Source organism: Heterocephalus glaber, unplaced genomic scaffold, assembly GCF_053883595.1.
Source record: "Heterocephalus glaber isolate CG9 unplaced genomic scaffold, H.glaber_assembly_v1.0 deba00000122, whole genome shotgun sequence".
Taxonomy (NCBI): Eukaryota; Metazoa; Chordata; class Mammalia; order Rodentia; family Bathyergidae; genus Heterocephalus; species Heterocephalus glaber.
Genome location: NW_028258138.1, coordinates 42,761,637 through 42,785,777, shown reverse-complemented (window position 1 = coordinate 42,785,777; position 24,141 = coordinate 42,761,637). Strand labels below are relative to the sequence as shown.

The 24,141-nt window shown below is 35.8% G+C and overlaps 1 protein-coding gene across 1 annotated transcript in view; it reads right to left on the bottom strand.

Annotated features, from left to right (window-relative positions):
• Positions 1 to 24,141, bottom strand: part of Nsun3 (NOP2/Sun RNA methyltransferase 3) — a 160,463-nt gene that overhangs the window by 86,128 nt on the left and 50,194 nt on the right. Inside the window, exon 6 of the mRNA XM_021238830.2 lies at positions 12,063 to 12,168. Within this exon, the coding sequence (XP_021094489.2) occupies positions 12,063 to 12,168 (106 nt within the window). The remainder of the gene's footprint in view (positions 1 to 12,062; positions 12,169 to 24,141) is intronic.

Genomic DNA, 24,141 nt, shown 5'->3' with positions numbered 1-24,141 from the left:
TATACTAAACTAAGATTGAAGTGGATTAAAGATCTAAATATTAAGACAGAAACATTAAACTTGCTGGAAGATAAGTTAGTTAGAACTCTTGAGGACATTGGCATAGGAAAATACTTTATGACACAACCTCAGTAGCACAGGAACTGTCACAAAGAATCAACAATTGGGATCTCATCTTATTAAAAAGCTTCTGCACTGCAAGAGAAACCACCAACCGAGCTAAGAGACAACCTACAATCTGGGAAAAAAATGTTACCAGCTGTATCTCAAACAAAGGACTACTATCTAGAATATATGAAGAACTGAAAAATATCAGACCCCCAAATTCAAAAACCCAATTCAAAAATGGACATCTGAAATGAACAGACATTTCTCAGACAAAGAATTAAAAGCAGCAAATAAATATACGAAAAAATGTTCAACATCGCTGGTCATTCAAGAAATGCAGATGAAAACAACACTGAGATTCCACCTCACCCCAGAAAGAGTGGCTGCTATCAAGAAATCAACCAGTTACAAATGCTTCCAGGGGTGTGGGGAGAAAGGAACCCTTCTCCACTGTTGGTGGGAATGCAGACTGGTGCAACCACTGTGGAAATCAATATGGAGATACTTCAAAGAACTAGGACTAGAGGTCCCATTTGACCCAGCTATTCCCCTGCTGGGTATCTTCCCAAAAGAATTAAAAGAATCATACCACAGCAATATATGTGTACCCATGTTTATAGTGGCACAATTTGTAACAGCTAAAGCTTGGAAACACCCCAGGTGCCCATCACCTGGAGACTGGATAAAGATGTGGCTTGTTGCTTTTTTTATATAAAATGGAGTACTATTCAGCCATAAAGAATGAGAAACTAGAGACATTTATAGCTAAATGGATGCATATTGAGGCCTTACTCATAAGTGAAATAAATAGGACACACATGTGTGAATACCAAATAGTTTCTCTAGTGTGAGAAACTGAAAGTGTAAATAAGAATTAAAATGATTAAAACGAGTAATTGATAATTTGAAATAGGAAGAAAAGGTCCAAAGGGGTATGGGTGGTGGGAGGGGATGGGGAAAGGAAAGGAGGGAAAGCAAAAATTATGAGAAAAGAAAAAAAAAAAGAAAACAAAGTCTATGTAAATAGGGAAGGGTGGAGGGGGTGAAGGCTGCAAAGGCAATGGGGAAAAAAATAAGAACCAAGATATATCATGTACAGGTACAAGCACCCAATGTTAAACGTAAATGTATTGTTTACCTAAAATGTACCAATAAAAGAATTTAAGGAAAAAAAAAAAACTTTGTGCCTTAAAAGCACAAAGTCCTGAGTTTGATCCCCGGTACCACAGAAAAAAAATTAATAGGGAATCTTACCAGAAGAAGCTTTTGCCTCTATAGTTAGACTCTACAGTTAGAGCAATTGTATAGAGAAAGGTAAAAAAAGAAGAAAGGTAACTAAAAAAGATGCCAGGTGTTGCAATCACCATAAGATTTTATCAGAAAGAGTTAACAAAGCACCAGAAACATAAAAGACCAGGGTAACCAGCCCACCTCACTTACCTCTGATAAAATGCAAAGGAGCCAAGGTGCAGCCACCTAAGGACTCTTATTTAATATATAAAACACACACATACTTATACAAGTATACATATATGTATATTCTTACTTTAGCATCTCTATATTACCACACCAGATACACACACATTCCCTTTACTTAATCTGTTACCTTTTATAAGCCTGCAGACATGGCACTTCAAGATTCTCCTTATGAATGTATTAGTGGGAAGAAGAGGATCACATACCTCAAAATAGCCTGAACTCAACAGGGCAATAGTACCTATAAATTTAGATCAAATTGTCATTAAATCAGCTCTGTTGACAAGTAGAATAAAATTCTTAATTCCCCATTGGAAAAATTAATTTGTGATAATGATTATTGCTTAGTAAAGATGGACTAGATAATTTTATTCTATTTTTGATATGCAAATATTTTGACTGCTAATATAAAGTGAGAGAGAGAGACAGAGAGATAGAGACAAAGACAGAGAGAAACTAAATATACATTTCCAAAATTCCTCTAAAGGATAGTAGTCCTTATAGCAATTTTCCATTTGCTAGAGGTACAGAGCAGTCTTTGCAACACTGGTAGAGAAAAAAGGGGGAAACAGCTAAGGAAATCATCTCTTAAGAACAATATGAGCAACTTAAAATATCCATCATAACAGAGAGACGGCTCTGAGCCCATGGAACTGCTTGGAGACTTCCTACAGTGGAGGGAGGAATGAGTGCTCTCATTAGCTTTGAATATGTACATCCATGCCCTTGGTATTTGATAAGTGTATATGACATACAAAATGTGTATCAATGGCTTAAACGTAAAAGAAGCTAACATTAGCTTGCCAAATAAGTATAACTGCAACCTCATCCATTTCTTTGTCCAAAAATCCTGTATTCCTATATATAAATCATAATACCACTAAGCACAGCCTCATAATTTGACACCAATCTTTTCTCTTAAGAGTCATTACTCAAGTTCTCATCTTTGAAAGAGAATGGTGATATTTTTGCTTAAAAAAAGAACTAATTATAATTTCTACCTACCATGCATTTTAAATCCAGCAACTAGAGCTATGGAATGCTTGTCTCTAGCAAGACAAGCTAAGGAAAGGAACTGAGACAAAGGGAAATACTTGTCAGTCCCCGAGAGCTTGAGGGTGCACACGGTGGACAAAGAGGACTTGCTGATCAGTATAACTTTTTGAGAAATATCATATTATTATTGCCATCTTCCTTTTGCCAATGTTTAGCTCTTATCATATTCAAGAATTCACTTCTCAACTTTGAGGGGAAAAAAGAACAGAGACAGTGTTTATTCCCCAAACTCTTAGCTCTGGTTTGTCAAGCTGATATCTGCATATGTAAATATTTTTCACATGGAGATGCAAAAGACCAGCTTCTTGGTTTGCTAAAGATAGGATTTAAGCCAGAATGTTCTCAGGGTAAGCTGGCAGAGAAGTGAGGGAGGTATATTTCCACTTATGCAAATATTTAAACTAATTTAGCTAAATCTCCTGATCAAATACCTAATACTTTGTAATTGTTGCTCTAGCAATGTAGGTTTATCTAGTTCAGCAAGAAGGGAGAGAAGAAAATAAAGGGTTTTAAGAGAAATAAATGTTCTGCTGTGGACAACCTTTTGTCTCAAGGTAACTCCCCAGTGTGGCAGCTTGCCAGCATATTGCATGGCTCCCTAAGAATGTGTGGGGATTTGCTTAGCAATATCAGGCTTATGGTGAGACACTTAGGAGTCACGAGGCCTTTGAGATATTTTAATCTGTCAGTGGTAGAAATTTATGACATTAGATGCTATGAAGTGAGAGCATATCACAGGAAAGAAGAAATATTCTTATAGTACAGTGTGAAATATATGATAGTTCTTTGCACATTTTTGAAATAAGGCATATTTAAGCATTAAATTTGGAAAAGTGCTAAGAATTGATATGCTATTTTCTAAAGAGACCTTCCAAATAACTCTGACATTTTTCGCATATTTTTTTACCCTCTAGGCTGCATTTCAAACAAAACAAAAAACCCCTAAACGTATTAACTTAGAAGTAAAAAATACATGTAATAGGATATGAGAGGGCCAGGATCAGTACATTTCACTACTACCCTAGACCTTCTAAAGTCCCAAGCCTTTACTAAGGGTTATTGGCACCCAAACAAGTGAAATCTGTTAACACTGACTTTATAAGACAATCTGAATTTTTGCTTTGGTTGAGGGCTACTGTTATATTTACCAATATGCTGAGGGCTATTTTTGTTGAAAGTGTGTCAGAAAAGCAGGCACAAGCTAGGTCAAAAGATTGAGCCAAATATTTTTTCTTACCACTGTTCTTGGATAAAGTTTACTGAACATTGCTTTCATTCATTCAATCACTTGTTTCTTCAACAATCCATTCATTCAACAAGCATTTTTTTAAACACATGCTATGTTTTAGACATGATTTTATGGTAGAGAGACAAAGATAACTAACATAAAGTCCCTACCTGTAAGGAGTCCACTATCCTATAGATCTCCTCTTGGGCTATTGAGATTCTGCCAGTTACAAAGATTAAAACTATGAAAAATGTTGAAACTACTGAGTTTATGAATGGAGCCATGTGTACTGACACAAAGAAACATTTGATTGCGTTCACTGAAAGTTACAACATATGAATTTGTAAGATGTCTAGTTACCTAAAGAAGATGTCTAGTTACCAATTGAGTGGGAAGCAAATTACTATACAGAAAAATGCTTGTTAATAAAATCATATACATATGTAAACATATTAGCAACATAATTGTGTGTGTTGCTTTCTTGTGTTTCAGCTGGGAAAGCAGTAAGGAAGGGCTACACAGAAACCTAAAGTTGTCAGCTAACAGTGGCCTTAGATGAGTCTTCTAATTGGATACCTAAGCAGAACAGAAACAGCACTAAATTCACACTTTCTTACGTACTAGTCTTTACCATCAACTTTCTATGTGAACATTAGGAGACTCTTAACTACTTAAATAGACCTCAAATCTCTCAACTTTTCATGCAAGATGGGTAAATATAGCACCAGATTTAGCAATAAAGTTCTATGATTCTTTGACTCTTGTGTTTCTGAATCAACCAGGAATGGGTATAATCAAGAAACAATAAAATCCAGAGACACTGGTGGCATGCTGCCTTTAAATCCTAAGGCTTTGGTTCTTCCTACTCTGATAGCAGCTGGGCATACACAATCATTGTCTCTGAAGTTCCAAAATTAATAAAGCCAATCTTTTTCCTGTTACAGTTATTTTCTCTGACATCTCTGAAGCACTTGATTGTAGTGATCAACTGCTCCTTCTAGTTATTTCCTTGGTAAGTATGGCATTATCCTGCTTCTTTTCCATCTCCATCAATTCTACACATTTATCTATCATCCACCTTGCTAAATATCTGCTTTCTTGTAGCTAAGACAGCATTTAGTATTATAAGTTTGCATCAAATTTCAATAATTATTTTTTTCTATGAAGACTTTCTAAGAGATCTCATTACTACTCATGATTTAAAATTATAATTGTATATCTCCCATTCATTTGCCTGAAATTCCACTAAGGTATTTCCAATTTCCTGGAAAACAGTTTCATTTGGATGTACACCTACCACTTCTAACCCAACATATCTAAAATCAATTTTTTTTTCCTCAATCAAGCTCTATTTTTCCCCTTGACAATAGTATAGTTTCACCAAACTTTACCTAAAACCCTTAAGCTGGATGTAATTTAATGTGAGGTTTTTTTCAAATTATAGAAGAATAATATGATACATATACTATATACTTTTACCATTCTCAAGGAAATCTCAGTCAGCCTCCAACTTTTTATCTTGGATTTATCTAGATGAAAATATAAGAGTTATTGTGCTATTTACAAATATGCTAAAGAGAAATAGGTTAATCTAGGTCAGAAGGTTAAACCAAATACCTTTTCTCAATTTAAATACATTAGTACTGAGGAAACAAAATATATACTTACTTACACATTAAAGAAAAATACAAATAACTTCTCAGTCAGCCAGGTAAGGTTTTGTGGCTAAAAGACTTGAGGTGAGCTCACTGAATGCTATCAAAACACACACAAAAACGATTTTTGGAATTGTCTGGATCTGGAATTGTTCAGTAAACAATACTAATGATAAAAAGAATATAAAAATGATGATGAAAGCGATATTAAAATTAAAACTATTAACAATTACTGAAGTACTATGTTAAACATTTTATGTTCATAACAATAATCATATGTGTGTTCACTAGTAGGTAAATACTTTTATTATCCTCATTTTCACTTGTAAGAAAACTGTAAAATGCTACCGTTGTTTCTTACATTATCTAGGCTAGAAATTGAATCATTTTTAGTTCCTTTCTCTTCCTTTCTTCCATATTTAATTAATATTCCAATACTATTAATTCTTCCTATCTATTTCTCTCTGTTAGATAGAAATTAATATGCAGTCAGGGCAGGACTGGGCCTTGAGGAAGTTAGCAGAAAAGATGAAGGTATGAAAATTATGGCTGGAAGAAAATCTGAAGACAGCCAGGCCTCAAGATGGAAACACAATAGCCAGGCCTTCGAGCTTCCCTAGAGATAAACAGCAACTTGAAATTATAATGTCATTAGCACCACCTGGTCCAGTGGTCCCAAATAGACATCAGACACATAGGTGGGTGACCAGATGATCTGGAGCCATCCCTTTCCAAGAATGCCTTTGTTCTTTCCATACTTCTTTGCTGTGTGACTCATTTCTCCATTGGATCAATATTAGCTAAACGACTATATTCTGCAATCCCGTAGGTTGATTCTAGTTTCACCCATATTGTACTCACATTGTTATTTTGCTGTACAAGGATCCTCGGTGGCGATCAACTTTCAGGACCTTTCCTGTCTCTCAACTTTGTCTCAATAAACTTCTCCTACTCCTAACTTTTGTGGCCCCCAAAATTCATTCATCAATACCCAGGGGACACAAACTCAGTACATCTGATATGTGATAAGTTGGGAGTTGTTTTTCCCGTAACACTATTGCTGTAATATGACCCAACTCAGATAATTTGTGTCACGGCTCGGATGTAATTTGTTTCCTACAGGTTCATTTTCTAGAAACTTGGTTTCTAATGTGGCAGTACTAGGAGGTTGAGAACCTTTAAGAGGTGAGGCTAGCAAGAGGGGATTAGGTAATGAGAATTGCACCTTTGGAGGAATTAATGCTGCTCTTGCAGAGGACGTTGGTTCTACTGAGAGTGAGTTGTTAAAACACATCAAGCCTATCCCTGTGGCTTCCTGTCTTGTCATATGATCCTTTTCATTTGCATTTAACTGATTGCCTTTCTGTTTCTCCACTGTGTTGTGACCCAGTCAAGGAGATTTTTACCAGGGACCATACAGATATGGTTGTTTGATCATGGATTTCAGGAAACTTTGAGCTAAATAAACCTCAGATATTTTGTTACAGCAACAGAAAACAGATGAATATACAACTGCATAGGCCTTCTCTCAGAACCATAATACTATATACCCCAGAACAACATTCTCCTTCCTCCAATTCAAACATTCTCAAATTATTACTTTTCTAAAAACAGCATATTTATTATGTATTAATTTTTCTGTCCATGAATACTATATGTTCTCATTACTTATTATGTGTGGCATTCCTTCTCTGAAAAGTTTTCACGGGTTGTTATTGCCTATTGGATTAAGTGCAGATGCTTTGGATTCAACCTTAGTGGAAAGGAATTAGGTTACAAAGACATCGCAAGCACCATCATGAATGTGTGCTTCTGCATTTCTCTTCATGCCAGTCTACCATCATAGAATGTCAAAAGAACCTATTAGATTATTTAATTAAACATTTGTGAAACACCAACTGCAAGAAAGCAGTGAATGAAGAGCTGGGAGAATTCAGATTGAGGAGACAACCCTTGATTCTCAAGGTTTTTGCACATTAGTAGGAAAACAAACTCATACACAAATATCAGAAAGGATTTAGCCCAGCCTTGAGATTCTAAGAGAAAACATGCTGCTAATTTGTCTAACAAAGGGATGTTTCTAGAATAAGATACAAACACACATTTATAGAAGCACTTCTCATGAGACTTTGTATTTATGGAAGTTTCCTAGTTTAATAAGATTTGAAAAAATAAAGACATTGTCAACTAATTATAATGTCAACTTCTAAAATTTATTGTCTTCTTACTATGGGCTAACAATGTGCTAAGTACACAAAAGTATCATTTAGCTCTCATAAAAATACCACCATATAGATATTATGGTTATTATTTTTCTTAGGGTAATTCGAATTTTACTACTAAGGAAACTAAGATACAAAGAGGTTTAGTAACTTGCCTAACATCACACAGCTAGAAAATGGCACAGAATTGAACTATAGGTAGTTTGACTCAGGTATATCTTCTACAACATGACTATTTTACAAAGAGGAGTGGTGAAGAAAGAATACAAGTTTTGTGGAAGTGGGATAGGTGAAAGGAGATATGGATGGATAACTGCTGGAGGTTGATCACAGAATTCAGCTACTTTTCAGCACCCAAGGCAAAATGGAAAATAATGTGATTTACATAAGCCAGGTCACCTGAAATATTCACAGAAATCTAAAAGAAACTAATAATCACGTTCCTCATGCAAGGGAGACCTTGAATGACCTAGTGTACAATATCTCACACAAGACCATTTTAAATGTACTAAAATTGACTATTAAAGCAAGAAAAAAATGATAAATTGAAGTTGTGTAACAAAAGCATATGGAAATGAATTAACATAGTACATTTATTACCTTCTAAGTTAACTAGACACAGAACAGGATAGCTGGTTAACGTTATATTTTAAATTGCAAATCACAAACTATTCATTGGTCATGAAATCAACTGAGTGAATAAAAGACAGCCTTTAGTAAACTACACACATTTATTTACATACATGCATGTGCATATATATGTATGTGCATCTCAAGTTTAAGGACAAATATAATAAAACTCTTTGTATGTCTACTGGTTGTGAGCATCATCGTATAAATATGATTCATATTTTAAATATTTTTTTCAAAGTTTGAAAGCCACTCAGATGGGATTTTGTCAAAAACTCCATCAAGAAAAACATCGGGCTGTAGTCATTAGAGAGAATGCTTGAAGTGCACTTTGAGTTGCTGATTACAAAAAGACCTTCACACTTTAGATTTCAGGCAGGTAAGTGCAAAGGAGGTCCTTTTGTAATTAAAGAGGTATTAATTTGCACTGAAGAGTGTCTTATTTTTGCAGAGGGGGACCACAGGAAAGTGTACAGAAGGGCCTAAGCATTCCTCATGACGAGCTGAGTTCTGTTTGATCTTTTCAAATGCACCAGTGGCCCCTCACTCCACCCTATCCACTACATTTAGGATAACTATGAGGCCTGGACAGTTCTGGTTACATAGCTATCTGGTGTAATTATTAATAGCTTGCCTTTTTATGCCTCAAAATGTCTTGATAGATGATAAATTACATGATCACCCTTTCTACAGCAAAGAAAAATGTCCCTAGCCTACATTTTCAGGAAAAAGCTGTTCGCAAAAGACTTTCTGTCCATTCATTCAAACTGTGATTTCCTTGTTTCTTTTTCTCTGGGAAAACTTTCTGGGATACACGTGTTAGAGGAAATTCCATGCTTTCTGATATAAGATGGTCAATAAAGACCAGTACAGTATTTCTCGGACTTAGTTCATGGAGTTGGGGGTTCTCAGAACATTCTCATGCAACTGAGCTTCCAATGAGAATTTGAATACTTGTATAGCTTATTTTGAAGTTATTCTAAAGTTGTAGAAAATAGAATATAGGTATAGATTCCAATGTACATAAAGGTGTTGATATTATTGAGTTAAAACCAACCCACATTATTTTAAGATTTGTGAAAGAATGTAAAAACACCAAAATGTTCTTAACATATAAATTCTGTATTTATGGGAAGTTGGGGAAAAAACGCAAGCTTTTCTGTAAAGTCAAGTACAGAAAATTAAAGAAAGAATTGAGAAATCATACAATGAGGATTGGCTGATATACATTGATCTCCAAAGTCCTCCACGTTAATAGTTATGTACTTGGTCAGACTTCATGTGGCAATATAGTTTCAACAGAACAGGGTTATCTGAGATGACAAATTAAATCTGTTTATTCATTTTTGCAGTACTAGACATTGAACCCAGGGCCTCCTCATGCATGCTAGGTACTAGGCAAACACTCTACCACTGAGCTATATCTCCAACCCTTTTTAAAGAATTTATTCTGAGACAGGTCTTGCTAATTCACCCTGGTAGGCTTCAAATTTATGATTCTCCTGCCTCAGCCTCCCAAGTAACTGGGACTATGGGCATGTGCTGCCAAGCTCAGCTCTATTTATATATTAACTCTTAAAAGCTTTTACAAAAGTTGGCAAATTTGTAAGTTGTATAAAACTATAATGGATACAAAACTTTAGACATAATTCTGTTTGTTCATTTTAATACATATTTCTAATAAATAAGGTTCTAGAGAATGATTTTGCTTTTTAAAAGGGGTAGTTATATTACCAAAGTTTAAAATACATGAGAGTGAAAACATCATAACTGGGAGCATAAGACTGATCTGCTGCTGCTATAGATAAACAGAAACAACCAGGCACATTGTCTTGACAGGAATGCTAATTTATCAAAATGAATGTACTTGGACAAGAAGTGAACAATTAATGTAGCTAATTGTCCTCTTCAATGAGGTTCTTTGATCTCCTTCTCCCTTGTTATTCTCATTGCTTACTCACTCCTTGAATAGCCACTTTTTTTTATCAACTCCTCTTAGACCTATTCTGGTTCTCTACTATTATCTTTGTGTTTTCTCCCTTACCTTCTGTATATTTCAGTTATGGGTCAGGTGATATTTACAAAGAGAAGAGACTGGATTAAATAAAATATCAAAGATATAAATGCCTTAAAAATGCCAAGTATACAATAATAGCTCTAAAAATATTCACTCTCCTTAGAGATAATCTATTTTACTTTTCAGATTAGGCCACCAAAGTTTAGAAAGTTTGAGATCTATCTAATGTCACTGATCAAGTTAAAAACTATAGTTATAGATCACACTAATTTTCATGTTAAACATACACACACACACACACACACACACACACACACACACACACGAAACACTTAAAGGGCAACTGATAAGTCTATAAAGAATAAAATGTTCCTAACCTCTGCAAGTGCTACTTTAATAATCTATTTTTGACTGTCCTTGATGCGCTACAGTACAATTTCTTTTTCTATTTTAAGAGATTCTCATCTGCTTTTCTGCCCTTGGATATTCCTTGTAGGCTTAAAGTATCCTCCAGAAGACAATTATGGATTTATCCATTGGCATTCCAATCTTATTAAACCTATTTCATTTCGATTTTTTCCCACACTATGCATGCCTAAGCATGCCCATGATATAGTAGATCCTCTAATTTATATCTCTCAGTCAAATGCACAAGATTTTGAAAGTGGTCTGACTACTCTCTCATTATGGAAAATCTGAGTATTTCATCCTGAGATATACCTATATTATTGCCAGTATCAGAACAAAAAAAAAAACCTCTTGTATTTAAAAATATGTAGAGCACTTTGTAAAAATAGCATCAGATCCCCTAGTAGAATTCTAATTAATTATACAAGGGAAAATGTGGCAAGTTATTTAAAAGACATCCCAACCAATGAGCTGGTACCCTCTAATCATTGTGATAATTATATTTCCTCAGTTGGCTTATTCAGGTTTTAAGGGAGAAGGTAAAATAATGTAACAGAGGGAGAGAAGGAGGCAGGGAGGGATGGAGGGATGAAGAGAGAGAGAGAGAGTGTGAGAGAGAGAGATCAAAGCAAGAGGGCCTATTATGGAAGGCTAAGGGCTCAGATCTCCACCTGTAGTGTCAACAGTAGGCTAAAGAATTTTAAGTGGGTGTGTTAGCTAGAATTTACTATAACAAATACCTGGGACAGTCAATTTATAAAGACAGGTTTATTTTGGCTTACATTTTTGGACATTTCAGTTTTACGATTGAGCAGGCATACTCTTTTAGGCTTCTGGTGGGGAGGGGTGCACCACCAAACCGTTCGCCCCATGGTGAGGAAGTTACAGAGGAAAAGTCTGGAGTCTCTCAGTCCTCTTCAAGGCCATGTTCCCAATGATGTCAAACTTCTCACTAGGCTTCAACCTATTAAAGGTTCTACCATTCCCTGTGATCATTAACTGATTGTGTTGAGTAATAAATGCCCAACCAAATTGGATCAGCATAGTTCTGAGTATGACTAAGGGATTTACTGAAGACAGAAGTCTCACCCTTGGGTGTGAATGGCACCAACCCATAGTCTTGTTGCCTGAATGGAATAAAAGGAAAATGAAGAAGAAAGGCTCAGTTCTGTTTCTTTGGAAGAGCTCCAGGCTTTACCTTCACCTTGAACTGTCTCCTGGCTTCCATCACAAGGTCCTTCAGCCTCCTGATAAGTACTCACCCAGGACACTACAGGGAGCTCCAGGCCTTCAACAGGATCCTTTGGATCTCCAGCGTGCACAGTCCTTCTGCACTCTTCCACGCCTCTGTGGGAACCCATTGTAAGCCTGTATATATATATATATAATCTTGTATTAAATCCGTTTCTCCAGGAAGCACTGACTGATACAGATTTTGGTACCTAGAGTACCAGGAGATGTGTTTATCTGTTCAATCAAGGACTCCACATCCAGTATACTTCCCAATAGCACCATACACCAGTGTGCAAGCCTTTAACACATGGACCTTTGTAGAACATTCCAGATCCAAACTATAGCAGTAGATTAATGACATGATAGAGTTTTTTGTAGTAACATTTTTGCATCAATAACAGAAAGTGTAGATTGTGAGATGAGGTGGCAGGTAGGAAAATGAGTGGGGAAGAAAAGTGAAAAGTGTAGGTGACCTTTCAAAATAGTCAGTTAAGACAGTAAGGCTTTAGATAACGCTAAGTTCTAGGTAATGTTCAGGAATGCAATTTGCTGCACACAATGGAGACTAACAGTGTTGAAGAAGAGGAAATTTTTAAAAAAGTTAGAATATTGGGTAGTTTTTCCACAGAAATGTTGAATTTAGCCACAGTGGGGTAGGCTTTCCAATGGAGAAGATTTGAACCAAACACTAAAGTCCTCTTTGAATATGTAGTATAAGACCAGAGAGTTTAAAACCTAAACATCATTGGGAGTTGTAATGCTTCCAGTGTATCAAATCTCTTCATATCTTATCACATTATCCTCTGCTCCTGAAACATGTTTGACTGACAACATAGGCCCTGCCCCAGAGTGATGTCCTGGATCTCACTTAAACTTTCCCTGTTTTAATAATCACCTTTTCCTTGCTTCTACCAACTTAAATACCATGGCATAGAAAAGAAATCTGTTAACTATATATAGTTAGATTAACCAGATAGCTCAAAACAACTTATCTGTGGCTAAACTGCAGCTTCATGTGGATGATGTAACATATCATCTGTACCATAATATACGACAAATAATCCTTTTTCTTTTTGAGACAGGGTCTCACTATGTTGCCCAGTCTGGTCTCCAACTTCTGGGCTCAAGCGATCCTCATGCTTTTGCCTACAACTGTACATTACCACACTGGGCTGATAAAGCAATCTTTTGTCGAAGACTATAGTTAATTTGTGTCAATCTATTGTATTTATTAGGCATTTGATATAAACTAGTTCTTATAATGAAGAATGATCAATTCAAGGACTATCCATCACATGAAGTGTGGTACAGCCAGTTTTGCTAACTACTCATGGCTGAAGATATTACTCTGGACAATTTCCAGTGGCATCAGAGCTGGCTGTCACCACCATATCCCCCCTTTCCTTTTCTTAACAGGTGGCTGCTATGGGCCGGGGATTTAGCTCAGTGGTGCCACCGCCTGCCTCTCAAGTGCGAGGTCCTGAGTTCAATCCCAGGTACCAAAAAAAAAGAGTTGGCTGCTATGATCTATGAACCAGCAATAAGCCTTCCCTACCAACACCATCTCTTCAATCAAAGTTCTCAAGTCTGCTCATTCTTGTACACCTTCCCCAATGATTATTGTTAATACCAGAGCAGGGAAAGGTAGACCATTTTGGAAAAATCAGTAATAGCTTGTTTGGATAAATAAGGAATCTTTTACTCCATAACTTTATATTTATAAGCTAATAAAAGCTCCATTCCTCTTTTTTTCCTCTTGCCATTGCTAATCTCTGGATTGTGTCTGTTATTGTTACTGTATGCAATTTTATTCCCACCTGTTTTAAAAATTAGGACAAAACTGGATCCTAAAGTCCTGGTTTTTGTTTCTCAGTAAGCTGTACATTTTTAGTTTCTGGTGATCCTGCCAGATAATATACTTATCCATATTTAATAGGCTTTCCCATAGCAATATGCCGTGGAAAATTCCTTTTGACAAGCCATAACAAGTTTAATTGAGTCATGATGTATACTATTAAATAGCTCCTGATGAGGCAAACTTTCTTTCTTAAGGTAGCATATGCTTTCACAGGGTTTTAGAATGACTGTGGTCTCACATGACTAAGGAAATTACTTTCTTCATTTGTAAAGTACAGAGGTATGGAATTAATGTTTGAGTTAACAAATTACATTTTAAAGAGGTATATGCTCTACCAGGCTTTATTCTTCATTAGATTTGGTGAAACCTATTTAAAAAATAAAATATAGCATTGGATTACAGGTCAATTTTTAAATGATTTGTTTACTGTATTAATTATTCCCTAATGAAAATTTTGAGTCAATTCTGTTTATATTTTAAATGTCATGCGATAATGTTAATAGAAACTATTCTGCCACGATAGTGCTTCTGGTTCTCTCCACTGACTTTCCAGCCTGAAGCCATTCAAATTCTGACATTACTTTTAATGTTTCAGGACAGATGCTCTTAGATCTTTTAGCACAAGTAGTAGATTATCGGCATACATGAGTTAATTTGTGAACCTCCCTCTGAATATTCCTCAGATGCCCATGGGATCTGGGTGATATTATAGCTCCAAAATCAGCCTGACAAGTAAAATCAATAATGGGTTTCATCCTTACTTCCCACCCCAATACAGCAATAAGGCAGAGAAAAGTAAATTGTAAACCACTGATTTTGAACCATATAAATGGGTTGAAAATAAATTGGGCTATCTACTCTATTTGTCCCCAAAGTCAAATTTACCTAACACATAATACAAGCAGTCCCATTCAACTGCTTCAAAGGACTCCTCCTCGGCATCTAATAAAATTGTAGCTATTGGCTCCAATTTTTTCTTTGTATTCCAGATGAGTTAAATTAGCCTATGGAAATTACCTGATGCTTCTCTCTCAGGAATGAAGCTTTCTTGGATAAGAATCGATGAGATTTGTGATTATTTAGTCATGTAGCAAGTGCTCAGGTAGCTGTTATTTTATACCCCCCTATACTATAAAAGAAAATTTTTTACAATAATGCTAAGGGAATAATATGTAACTGTAAGTTTAAGAATATATGGATATATGTAGCAGGACAAAGAACCACAGGCCATCATGATTCTAAACCACAGATATCTGATACTTTAAAAATTCAGTGCAAAGCATTTAAATGCATTACATTTATTCATAGTACATTTCTGAAACTAGTGTCTGTTCAGTGTGCTGTGGGCAGTGAGAAGTTAATGTGTTGGTAAATGACCAAAATTTTTGTAAAGCTATTTTGAAAGTGGCTCAGTGGCACAGAAAATACTACCAATTACTCCTTTTCAACTGACACTGCAAGGTTGCTCCAAATTTCCAGTCTTCAGTTTAGTATCTGCAAAAGAAAATGGAAGGCACAAAATACCTCCTTGGGAAATTTCTGAATATTACAATCACAAGAATACAATTCTTTAGAACATGCTCTGAAATATTTCAAAGTTTTTTTCCCCTGAGTATTAATAAATCCTTTGAAGTCCCCAACATACAGAACTGCATTAAAAAAGAGAGCTAAACAATGGAGAATATGAGCAAAGCCAACTGATCATCTTGAGAGTTTCTTCAAACCATACTTTGGCAGAATAATATATGGAGACGGACTGGCAAAGGAGCCCGCTTTTTGTTACTGATGTTACTGTTTTCTTTATAGTGGTACTGAGGATTGAACACAGTCTGTTTCCACTGACCTACATCCCCAGCCCTTTTCAGAAATTGTTTACTTTGGTGAAACAGATTCACTGTTATCTATGTGGGCTCGAATTTGCAATCCTCCTGACTCAGCCTCCTAGAGTGCTGGATAATAGGCACACATAGTTGGAGTAAATTTTAATTTTGTCTCTACTCTTCTTTCTTTAATAGTAGTGCATGTTTGGAGTACATAGTGATTACATTCATTGTAAGGAACTGGTACATATACATAACAATCTTAATTATTTTTACTTCCCCTTGCCCTCCACCTTTTGCTTCTTCCTCCCATCTCTTACTAGTGTAGCTTTGGAAAACTATAGACAGCACTGGGCTTTGGTTTTTTCATTAAAAAAAAAAATTTTTTTCAATACTCACAATTGGAAGTTTAAAGAACAACAACAAAAAAACATATAAAGAATTAAATCAACTAATGCACAATGTTTGCTCCTGCATAATTATTATTAATAAAGTATATGTATATACATAACATATACATAGCTATGAATATGTTTTATACATTAGAAAAAGTCTAACTTGATATCATACCAAATATTTAAATTAAGCTTTGTAGCACTGTATTGGGAAAATAACATTCAACAAAATGTACAGTGAAAATTTGCTTTGTGATTAATCTACACAAAGAAATACTTTTAAACTTATATCTGAAGACAGAATTTCAAAGATAAAATACAAACCAGTAAGTACAAATTTAAAACAAACAACCTTTGTGCCATTATCATTAATCTTATGTAACCCAAGATATTTGGGTTACAAAGAGATGTAGCTTTACTTAAATACATTGACATAAAAACGTTCTTAATAAAATAGGACTTTTATTCTTCCTAGGACTTTCCAGGTATGTGAATCTGATTACACATATTTGCAAAACACAAAATAGTTAATTAGCAAATAAGCTCTAGTTTAAATGAACAGAATAAAACAATACAAATATATTCAGTTTGTATTCCTATAATCAAAAGGTTTTTTTTAAAGGCTAATTTCCAAATTTACATTGAAGTATGCTACAAATTTTTCTTATTAATTAGAAAAATGTTTGGACTCAAGTGAAGCAGTTGGAGAAAACGCATGCTCCAAAACTGAAGCTAAAATCCTAAGTACATATAAAACAAACATGCAATATTCCCACGATATGTAAACAGAAAGAGCCAGTTAGAAAATTGGTATTGGGTGTTGGTAACAGTATCATCCACTCTCATTAGGCATTACCCTCTTGTGTATTAATATAGGACATCATACTCTCATATAATATTTGATCACACAGTGAAATAAAGAGCTTCTCCAGATTGCAACTGTAAGATAATCAGATTCTGTAGTGCTCATTATGACTGCAATTATGTAACAAAACTCTCTAAATATAGTTCAGTTATTGCAGTTATTAATCATTCTGGTTTTGTTTCAAGTACTTGCTTTATAGCCTGCTGGATAGACTCCATTATTCTACAAGCTGAATGTCGAAAGTCAAATATGTGCATGTGAATCTGCTGTTCCAAAGGCCTTTCAACATAATTTACCCTTTCAATTAGTATTTGTGAATACAAAAAAAAAGAAAAATTAGGGAAATAAACCGGGTGTCAATAGTCACTGACCTTTGCAATAAACAGAACATAGTCCTTAACAGAAAACAACTTTGCAAATAAGAAACCTATTTTGGTAGAACTAGAAACTGTGCTGCTTAAGAAGTTAGCCTCAGAATAACAATCAGTTCTCAAGAAAAAAAAAAAAAAAGAATCTGTGCATCTGATAATGAGGAAAACAGTAAGAGTGCTGGCAAAGGTGCATCTTTAAAGGTTCAAAAGCCCATGGATAGAATCATATGCACAAAACCATGTATTCTGATTAACTTAACTATAAAATACCAAGTAAGAGACAATGGATTTATTATACAGAACAAATATCATCTATACCACCTTAAATCATTCCTACAGATATATTTCTAGGAAAATATACACCTGAAAAATTCTTTTTTTTTTTTTTAAGAATTTTAAGTACATTTTATTAACAATGTATCCCTTTGATAAGATTATGCTTCAGGAGGCTTTTAATGCCCTTGACATAAACTGTACACATTATACAAAAACAAGAAAACTACAAAAAAAATTCAAGGTGACCAAAACCATTTTGGGACAATTCTTATTTAAATTATTCACAACTCAATGAAATATTCTTACGGAAAATATATAAATACTTTTTCTTTCTATGTTACAGTTATACAATATAAATCCGATTTCAATGTGTTCAGTGACCTACAAACACCAGAACCTCCAAATATGTAGCAACGTATTACTAAATTAAAAAAAGAAAGTCATGTGGTTAGAGAGCATTGAGTCTGAAATTTTTTTCACAACCCCCTTACCACTCTTCAAAACGAATTCACATCATTTGTTTTATAATGCATCTTTAGGGTTTCTGACAGGCCAGTAATGGAACATTTTTTAACAATCATCTATAAAATGTTTTTCACTTTCCTCTCCACCCTAAGACTTTGCCATTTTGTGCTAAATTAACCTAGTTAAGTGACAAAAGTGTAAGATATGCTTATTTTTGGCATAAATTATATTTTTCAAATTAAGTATTTTATAAAGAATGTCAAACAAAATGTCCAATTTTTGCATGCTATGGCATATTTACCACCTACATTACAAAAATACTCCAAAGGGGGAGAATGCCACATTCTGTTGAGTCCTATATATAAACCTTTTATGAATGAGAACTACCCTGGGAGCCTGGAACTAAAAGGGAAGGAGAGTGTGCAGGCTGGAGGAATGTTCTAGAAAGATTCTTACAGATTTAATGTTTCTTGATAAGCACTATTAATCTCACTAGTATGTTTTTTAACCAAACTCTTACTATAGTAACACTCTTGAAATTAAAGATGGTAACAATGTATGTATTTTGTAAATATAGAGATAAGGGAGACCTTTCCCAATTTACATTTTGGAAAATCTGAAATGTTCATTCATTCCAGTCTTTTTCTAAATCTCTCAACTAATTCTACCTTTTCTTTTTTTCCTGTGTTTTAATGGACTGTGAATCTGAGACAACAACTGGAACCATAGGACTAAGTGGCGGGGCGGGGCGGGGCGGGGCGGGGGGGGGGGGTATTATTTCCAAAGAACATTTCCCAAAGTAGTTTAAAAGTTGTTCACCTGAAAAATTCTTAAACCTAAGTTCTGAGATGCTAAAGTATTAACTTATTAGGATTCCAAATTGATCCAGGGAAAGTGACTGTATAATTATTTAAACAGTAATAGACAGAGAATTCAGAAAAATACAGTAATATATCAACATTGTTAACAAAATTCATGTCACAATTTTTTCATGCTGTGTAATTTTTTCAGTTTAGCTACATACATTGGGCCCCAGGCTTTGCCCTTCTCTGGAATCACCAAGAGCCCGCATTCTTGGCCAGTGGGAGCAAATGTGAAATCTTGGGAGCAATTCTTTGCAATTTCCCTAAGGTCCACAGGCACAATGTTACTGCAGGAGTTTAAAACTTCATTGATCACATCTTGATTTTCTGCCTTGGAAAGTGTACATGTAGAGTATACAAGCAATCCTCCAGGACATAGGGCTTTGATTGCAGACCTGAATGTAAACAGGAAAATGAGATGCGTTGGGTACATTAAGAGGAAAGGGGTCTGAGAGTAATAGAGATAACATACTTGGAAATGATCTTGCTCTGACACAGACTGTATTGACTTTGGAGGATTTCTATCCTTATATCTCATTCTTTCTGACTTACTCCTGATGACTAGCAAAATGGTAATCAGGTCAATCAAAATAGAAAGGACAGAGAGTGTGTTTGACTGGTCATTTAAAGGGCAGGGAAAAGGGGTTACAGCTTGGCAGCATAAGTTTGTCTTTAAACTGATGGGAATAAAAGTGAAAACAAAGGTATTAACTGAAAGTATTCATAAGAATTCACTGATTCCATACTCCATATATTCCAAGTTGGGTAAATAAGTAAAAAAACTGGAAGGTTTTTGTATTAGTCAACTTTCTGTTGCTATGACAAAATATTTAATAAAACAACTTAAAGGAGGAAAAATTTATTTCTGCTCAGTCATAGACGTTTTAGTCAGCTGATTTCATTTCCTTTAGGCCCTTGGTAAGGTAAACAAGGTGGAAGGGTGTGGCAGAGGCACGCTGCTCACCTCATGGCAAGCAGAAAGCAGAGAGAAATCATGAAAGAGCCAAAGAGGATGGAGCCAGGGATAGGATATACCATCCCATCCATCATATTCCCAAGATGATCCACTCCCTTAAAGTAAGGTTCACCTCCTAATAGCCATGTACCTATGAACTCAATAACGGGTTAATCTATTAATGAGGTTAGCGCCCCCATGATCTAATTACTTCCTAAAAGTCCATCAGGGGTTTCTGGGATATATTTTAGATCCAAATCATAACAGCATTTAACTAAAAAAATGGAATAAATTATTCAGGGTGACCTAAGGCAGCCACTGTGTGTTTTCGCCCCCAAAACAAAGACTTCTGAATTCAACTTTGAAGGGGGCCCCTAGAGTTACAGCGAAGTCACTATGAAGTAAAGTCACCAGGAAGAAAGTCCCACCTTTAAAATAAATCTCTAGTACTTTTATTGTCTCATTGCAAAATAAAAATGTATACTCAAGGATTACCAGATAGTTAAGGATAGGAAATGCTTAAGGAACCTGTAAGAGAAACAACACAAACAAAGCAACAAACAACAACAAAAACTTATCCTAAATTAAACAAAAATTTCAGGGGACGAGAAATAAAATCCAATAACTGCAGAAAGGTCTGCAAATATACGACACTCATGAAACAATAGCAGAATGGCGTGAGAAAAGACTAAAAAAGTTCTCAGAAATTTAATACATGTTCGCCAAAATGAAGAATACTCAAAGCGCCCAGGCCTGACTGAGCCCAGCTCTGTCTGGCTGGCTACACCTACTTGCGACCAAGTGTGGAGCCGAACGGGCGCCAACAGCAACAGGGTCTCCCCGGCCCCACCTCCAGCTTCTTGGCTGTGCAGCTACCTGGTTCCACACTAGAGGCACAGGTGGACACAAAGGCCACTGTCCTGAGCTGCAGAAGTGAACAACAGAGAGAGGGCCTCTCTCACCCTCCTTGATGATAACTGAAGCCCACTGGAAAAGTGAAGAGAATCTTTGCAGCAAAGGCACACCAGACTATCATACTTGGTAAGTTAGAGGGATCATTACCTCCCATCGGAACCTGGACTATCTCCAGGGGAAAGGCAGCTGGAACCTGCAATAGAACCTTGCACAGTTCAACCCTGCAGGAGGACAGGGAGCTCAACTTGGGACTGGCAGCCAGAAATCTGCCTGAATCTCACACATCTGTGACTGGCTTACTGAGACTCATTGACTTATAACTGTACATTGCTGCCCACGTTGTCTATTGTGACAGAAGAGACATACCCTGAAGAAGTCCCTTCATTTTTCTTTTATTTGTTATTTTCAAAATTACCACTATTTTTCTTGCTCTTATTTTTAATTTTTTTCTGTCTTTTTCTACTTTTAAAATTTTTACTTTTCTCTTTTTTTCTTGTTTTTCTCTTTTTTCACTCTCCCTCGCTCCCTTGCTGTCCCACATTGTTCTTCATCTCCCTTTGTGTTCCTGTTCTGGTGCTAATTTGTATTTCTTCTTTATTTTTCTTTTCTTCTCTTTCCTTCTCTCACCTGTGTCCTCAGGTCTCACTGTTAACCTCCCCCTATCTTTCTACCTACTTATCCCTCCCTCCCCAACTCCTTCTAATTCCCCATTCTGAAGGGTAGAGTTGCTATATTGAAGAGTATATTCACTATAAACATATGTTGGGTTGGTCCTTGATTTTGATCTAATTCACACAGTTAAAGGTGATAGATTAATAACTACCACAAATTGTCATTTTCTAAGAGGTACTTGATGCTATTGTGTTGGTAATTGTATCACTTGGGCTAAAGTGTTATGATTGATCTAATCAGTTCTCCTTCCTGGTATAATGAAAATGAGACAGCCTCAGAGTCACTAGACACTCAAAACCTAAAGACCAGCTATATCTGGAAGACATCTCAGAGAAGCAATCATTCCATAAGGGTTCTAAATACATCAAAAAAGATACTTACAATAAGCAACTTCAAAGTATCAAGCCCGGAACTAAACCAAGGACAGGACCAAAACCAAAATTGAGAAGACATTTAAGCAAGACACAAACTCAGACTTCCACCCCACAAAAGGCAAATTCTGGGGGAAATGAGGTGAAAAAGTCCCATAATCAATCACCTGGACACCCTGAACTGATAGCACAGGAAGTAACAAAACATATGAATGAGGCTCTAGAAAAGTTCAAAGCACAAATAATCTCCCAGATAACTACAGAGATGTTGAGCAGAGTGAAAGACATGATTAGAGGCTCTAGAACAGTAATAGATAAAAAAAATAGATGAGCTCAGAAACATACTGGAAGCCATGAATGCCCAGCATAAGAAAGAAATGGAAATCATGAACACCCAACATAAGAAAGAAATAGAATCCATGAAACAGATTAAAACAGATTCAGGAGATTAAAAACACCATTGAAAGCATGCAGAGCAAATTAAAGAAATCTGAAGATAGAATATCAAATATAGAAGATGGGATTGTGGTTAAGGACCATGAAAACAGAGATTTCTTCAAAAGAGTAAGGGAACATGAGAAATCAATCCAGCAGCGGCTAGATGATACAAAGAAGAATAACATAAGACTCATAGGAGTCCATAAAAAAAACAGGAGAAAGTACAACTGACATAAAAAATTGTTCATGGAAGTAATAGCAGAAAACTTCCCAGACAGAGGTGGAGAACTGGACATGCAGATAAGTGAGGCATATAGAACTCCAACTAGCCATGATCAAAAAAAAATCTACACCTAGACATATAATAGTCAAGATCCCAGAAACCCAACAGAAGAACAAAATCATATAGGCAGTTAGAGAAAAGAAACAAATCACCTACAAAGGAAAGCCCATCAGAATCATGGCAGACATCTCAACACAAACCCTCAAATCAAGGAGAGCCTGGAGTGAAGTATTTCAAGCCCAAAAGAAAATAACTTCCAACCTAGACTGCTGAATCTGGCAAAATTATCTTTCAAAATTGATGGGGAAATTAGATACTTCCACAACAAAGAACACCTGAGAAATTTCATGAACACCAAACCAGCACTCCAAACAATTCTAAGCAATATCCTAGAAAAAGACAATGAAGGTCACAACTCCATGAGGCCCAACAGAGGCAAACCACCAGGCAAGGAAAGGAACTAAAGGGAAAGGGGGAAAAAATAAGAAATAAAAGAGCCAACAACAGTAAAAGATCATGACAAAGATGAGTCAATATCTATCAATTATAACTATCAATGTTAATGGCCTCAACCCACCAATCAAAAAAAGTTGACTGACAGAATGGATTAAGAAGCAAAATCCAGCAATATGCTGTATACAAGAAACACACCTAACTCAAAAGGAAATTCATAAACTGAAAGTAAATGGAAAACAGTTCTCCATGCAACAGGAACCCAGAAAAAAGCAGGCGTAGCAATCTTTTTGTAGACAAAGTAGATTTCAAACCAAAACTAATTAAGAGAGACAAAGAGGGTCACTACATCCTTGTGAAGGGAACAATCCAAGAGGAAGAGATGACAATCTTAAATATATAGGCACCAAATACAAATGCCCCCAACTATACAAAGTAAATATTAATGGACATGAAAAACCAAATAAGCACTAATACAACTGTAGTGGGGGACCTCAATACCCCACTATCACAAATAGACAGATCATCTAGTCAAAAAATTAACAACGAAATTCTAGAACTGAACCAAGCTATTGAACAAATGGACTTAATAGATGTTTACAGAGTGTTTCACCCCAATAAATCAGAACACACATTCTTTTCAGCTGCACACGGGTCATTCTCCAAAATAGACCACATGCTAGCTCATACGATGTGTCTTAGTCAATGTAAAAGAAATGAAGTTAACCCCTATATATTATCAGACCATAGTACAGCAAAATTGAAGGTCAATAACATAAGAAACCGCAAAACTTCCACAAACATATGGAAATTGAATAACACGCTCCTGAACAACCCGTTGGCCACAGAGGAAATTAAAGAAGAAATTAGACAGTTTCCACAAGTAAATGATAATGCCAGTACAACATACAGGAATCTATGGGATACCATGAAAGCAGTTCTACAAGGGAAACTCATAGCAGTGAAAGCCCATATTAGGAAAACAGAGAGAACTCATTTAAATAACCTAAGGCAGAACCTCAAGCTCCTAGAAAAGGAAGACCATAACAAACCCAAAGCTCGTACAAGAAAGGAAATTATAAAGATCAGAGCAGAAATCAATGCAATG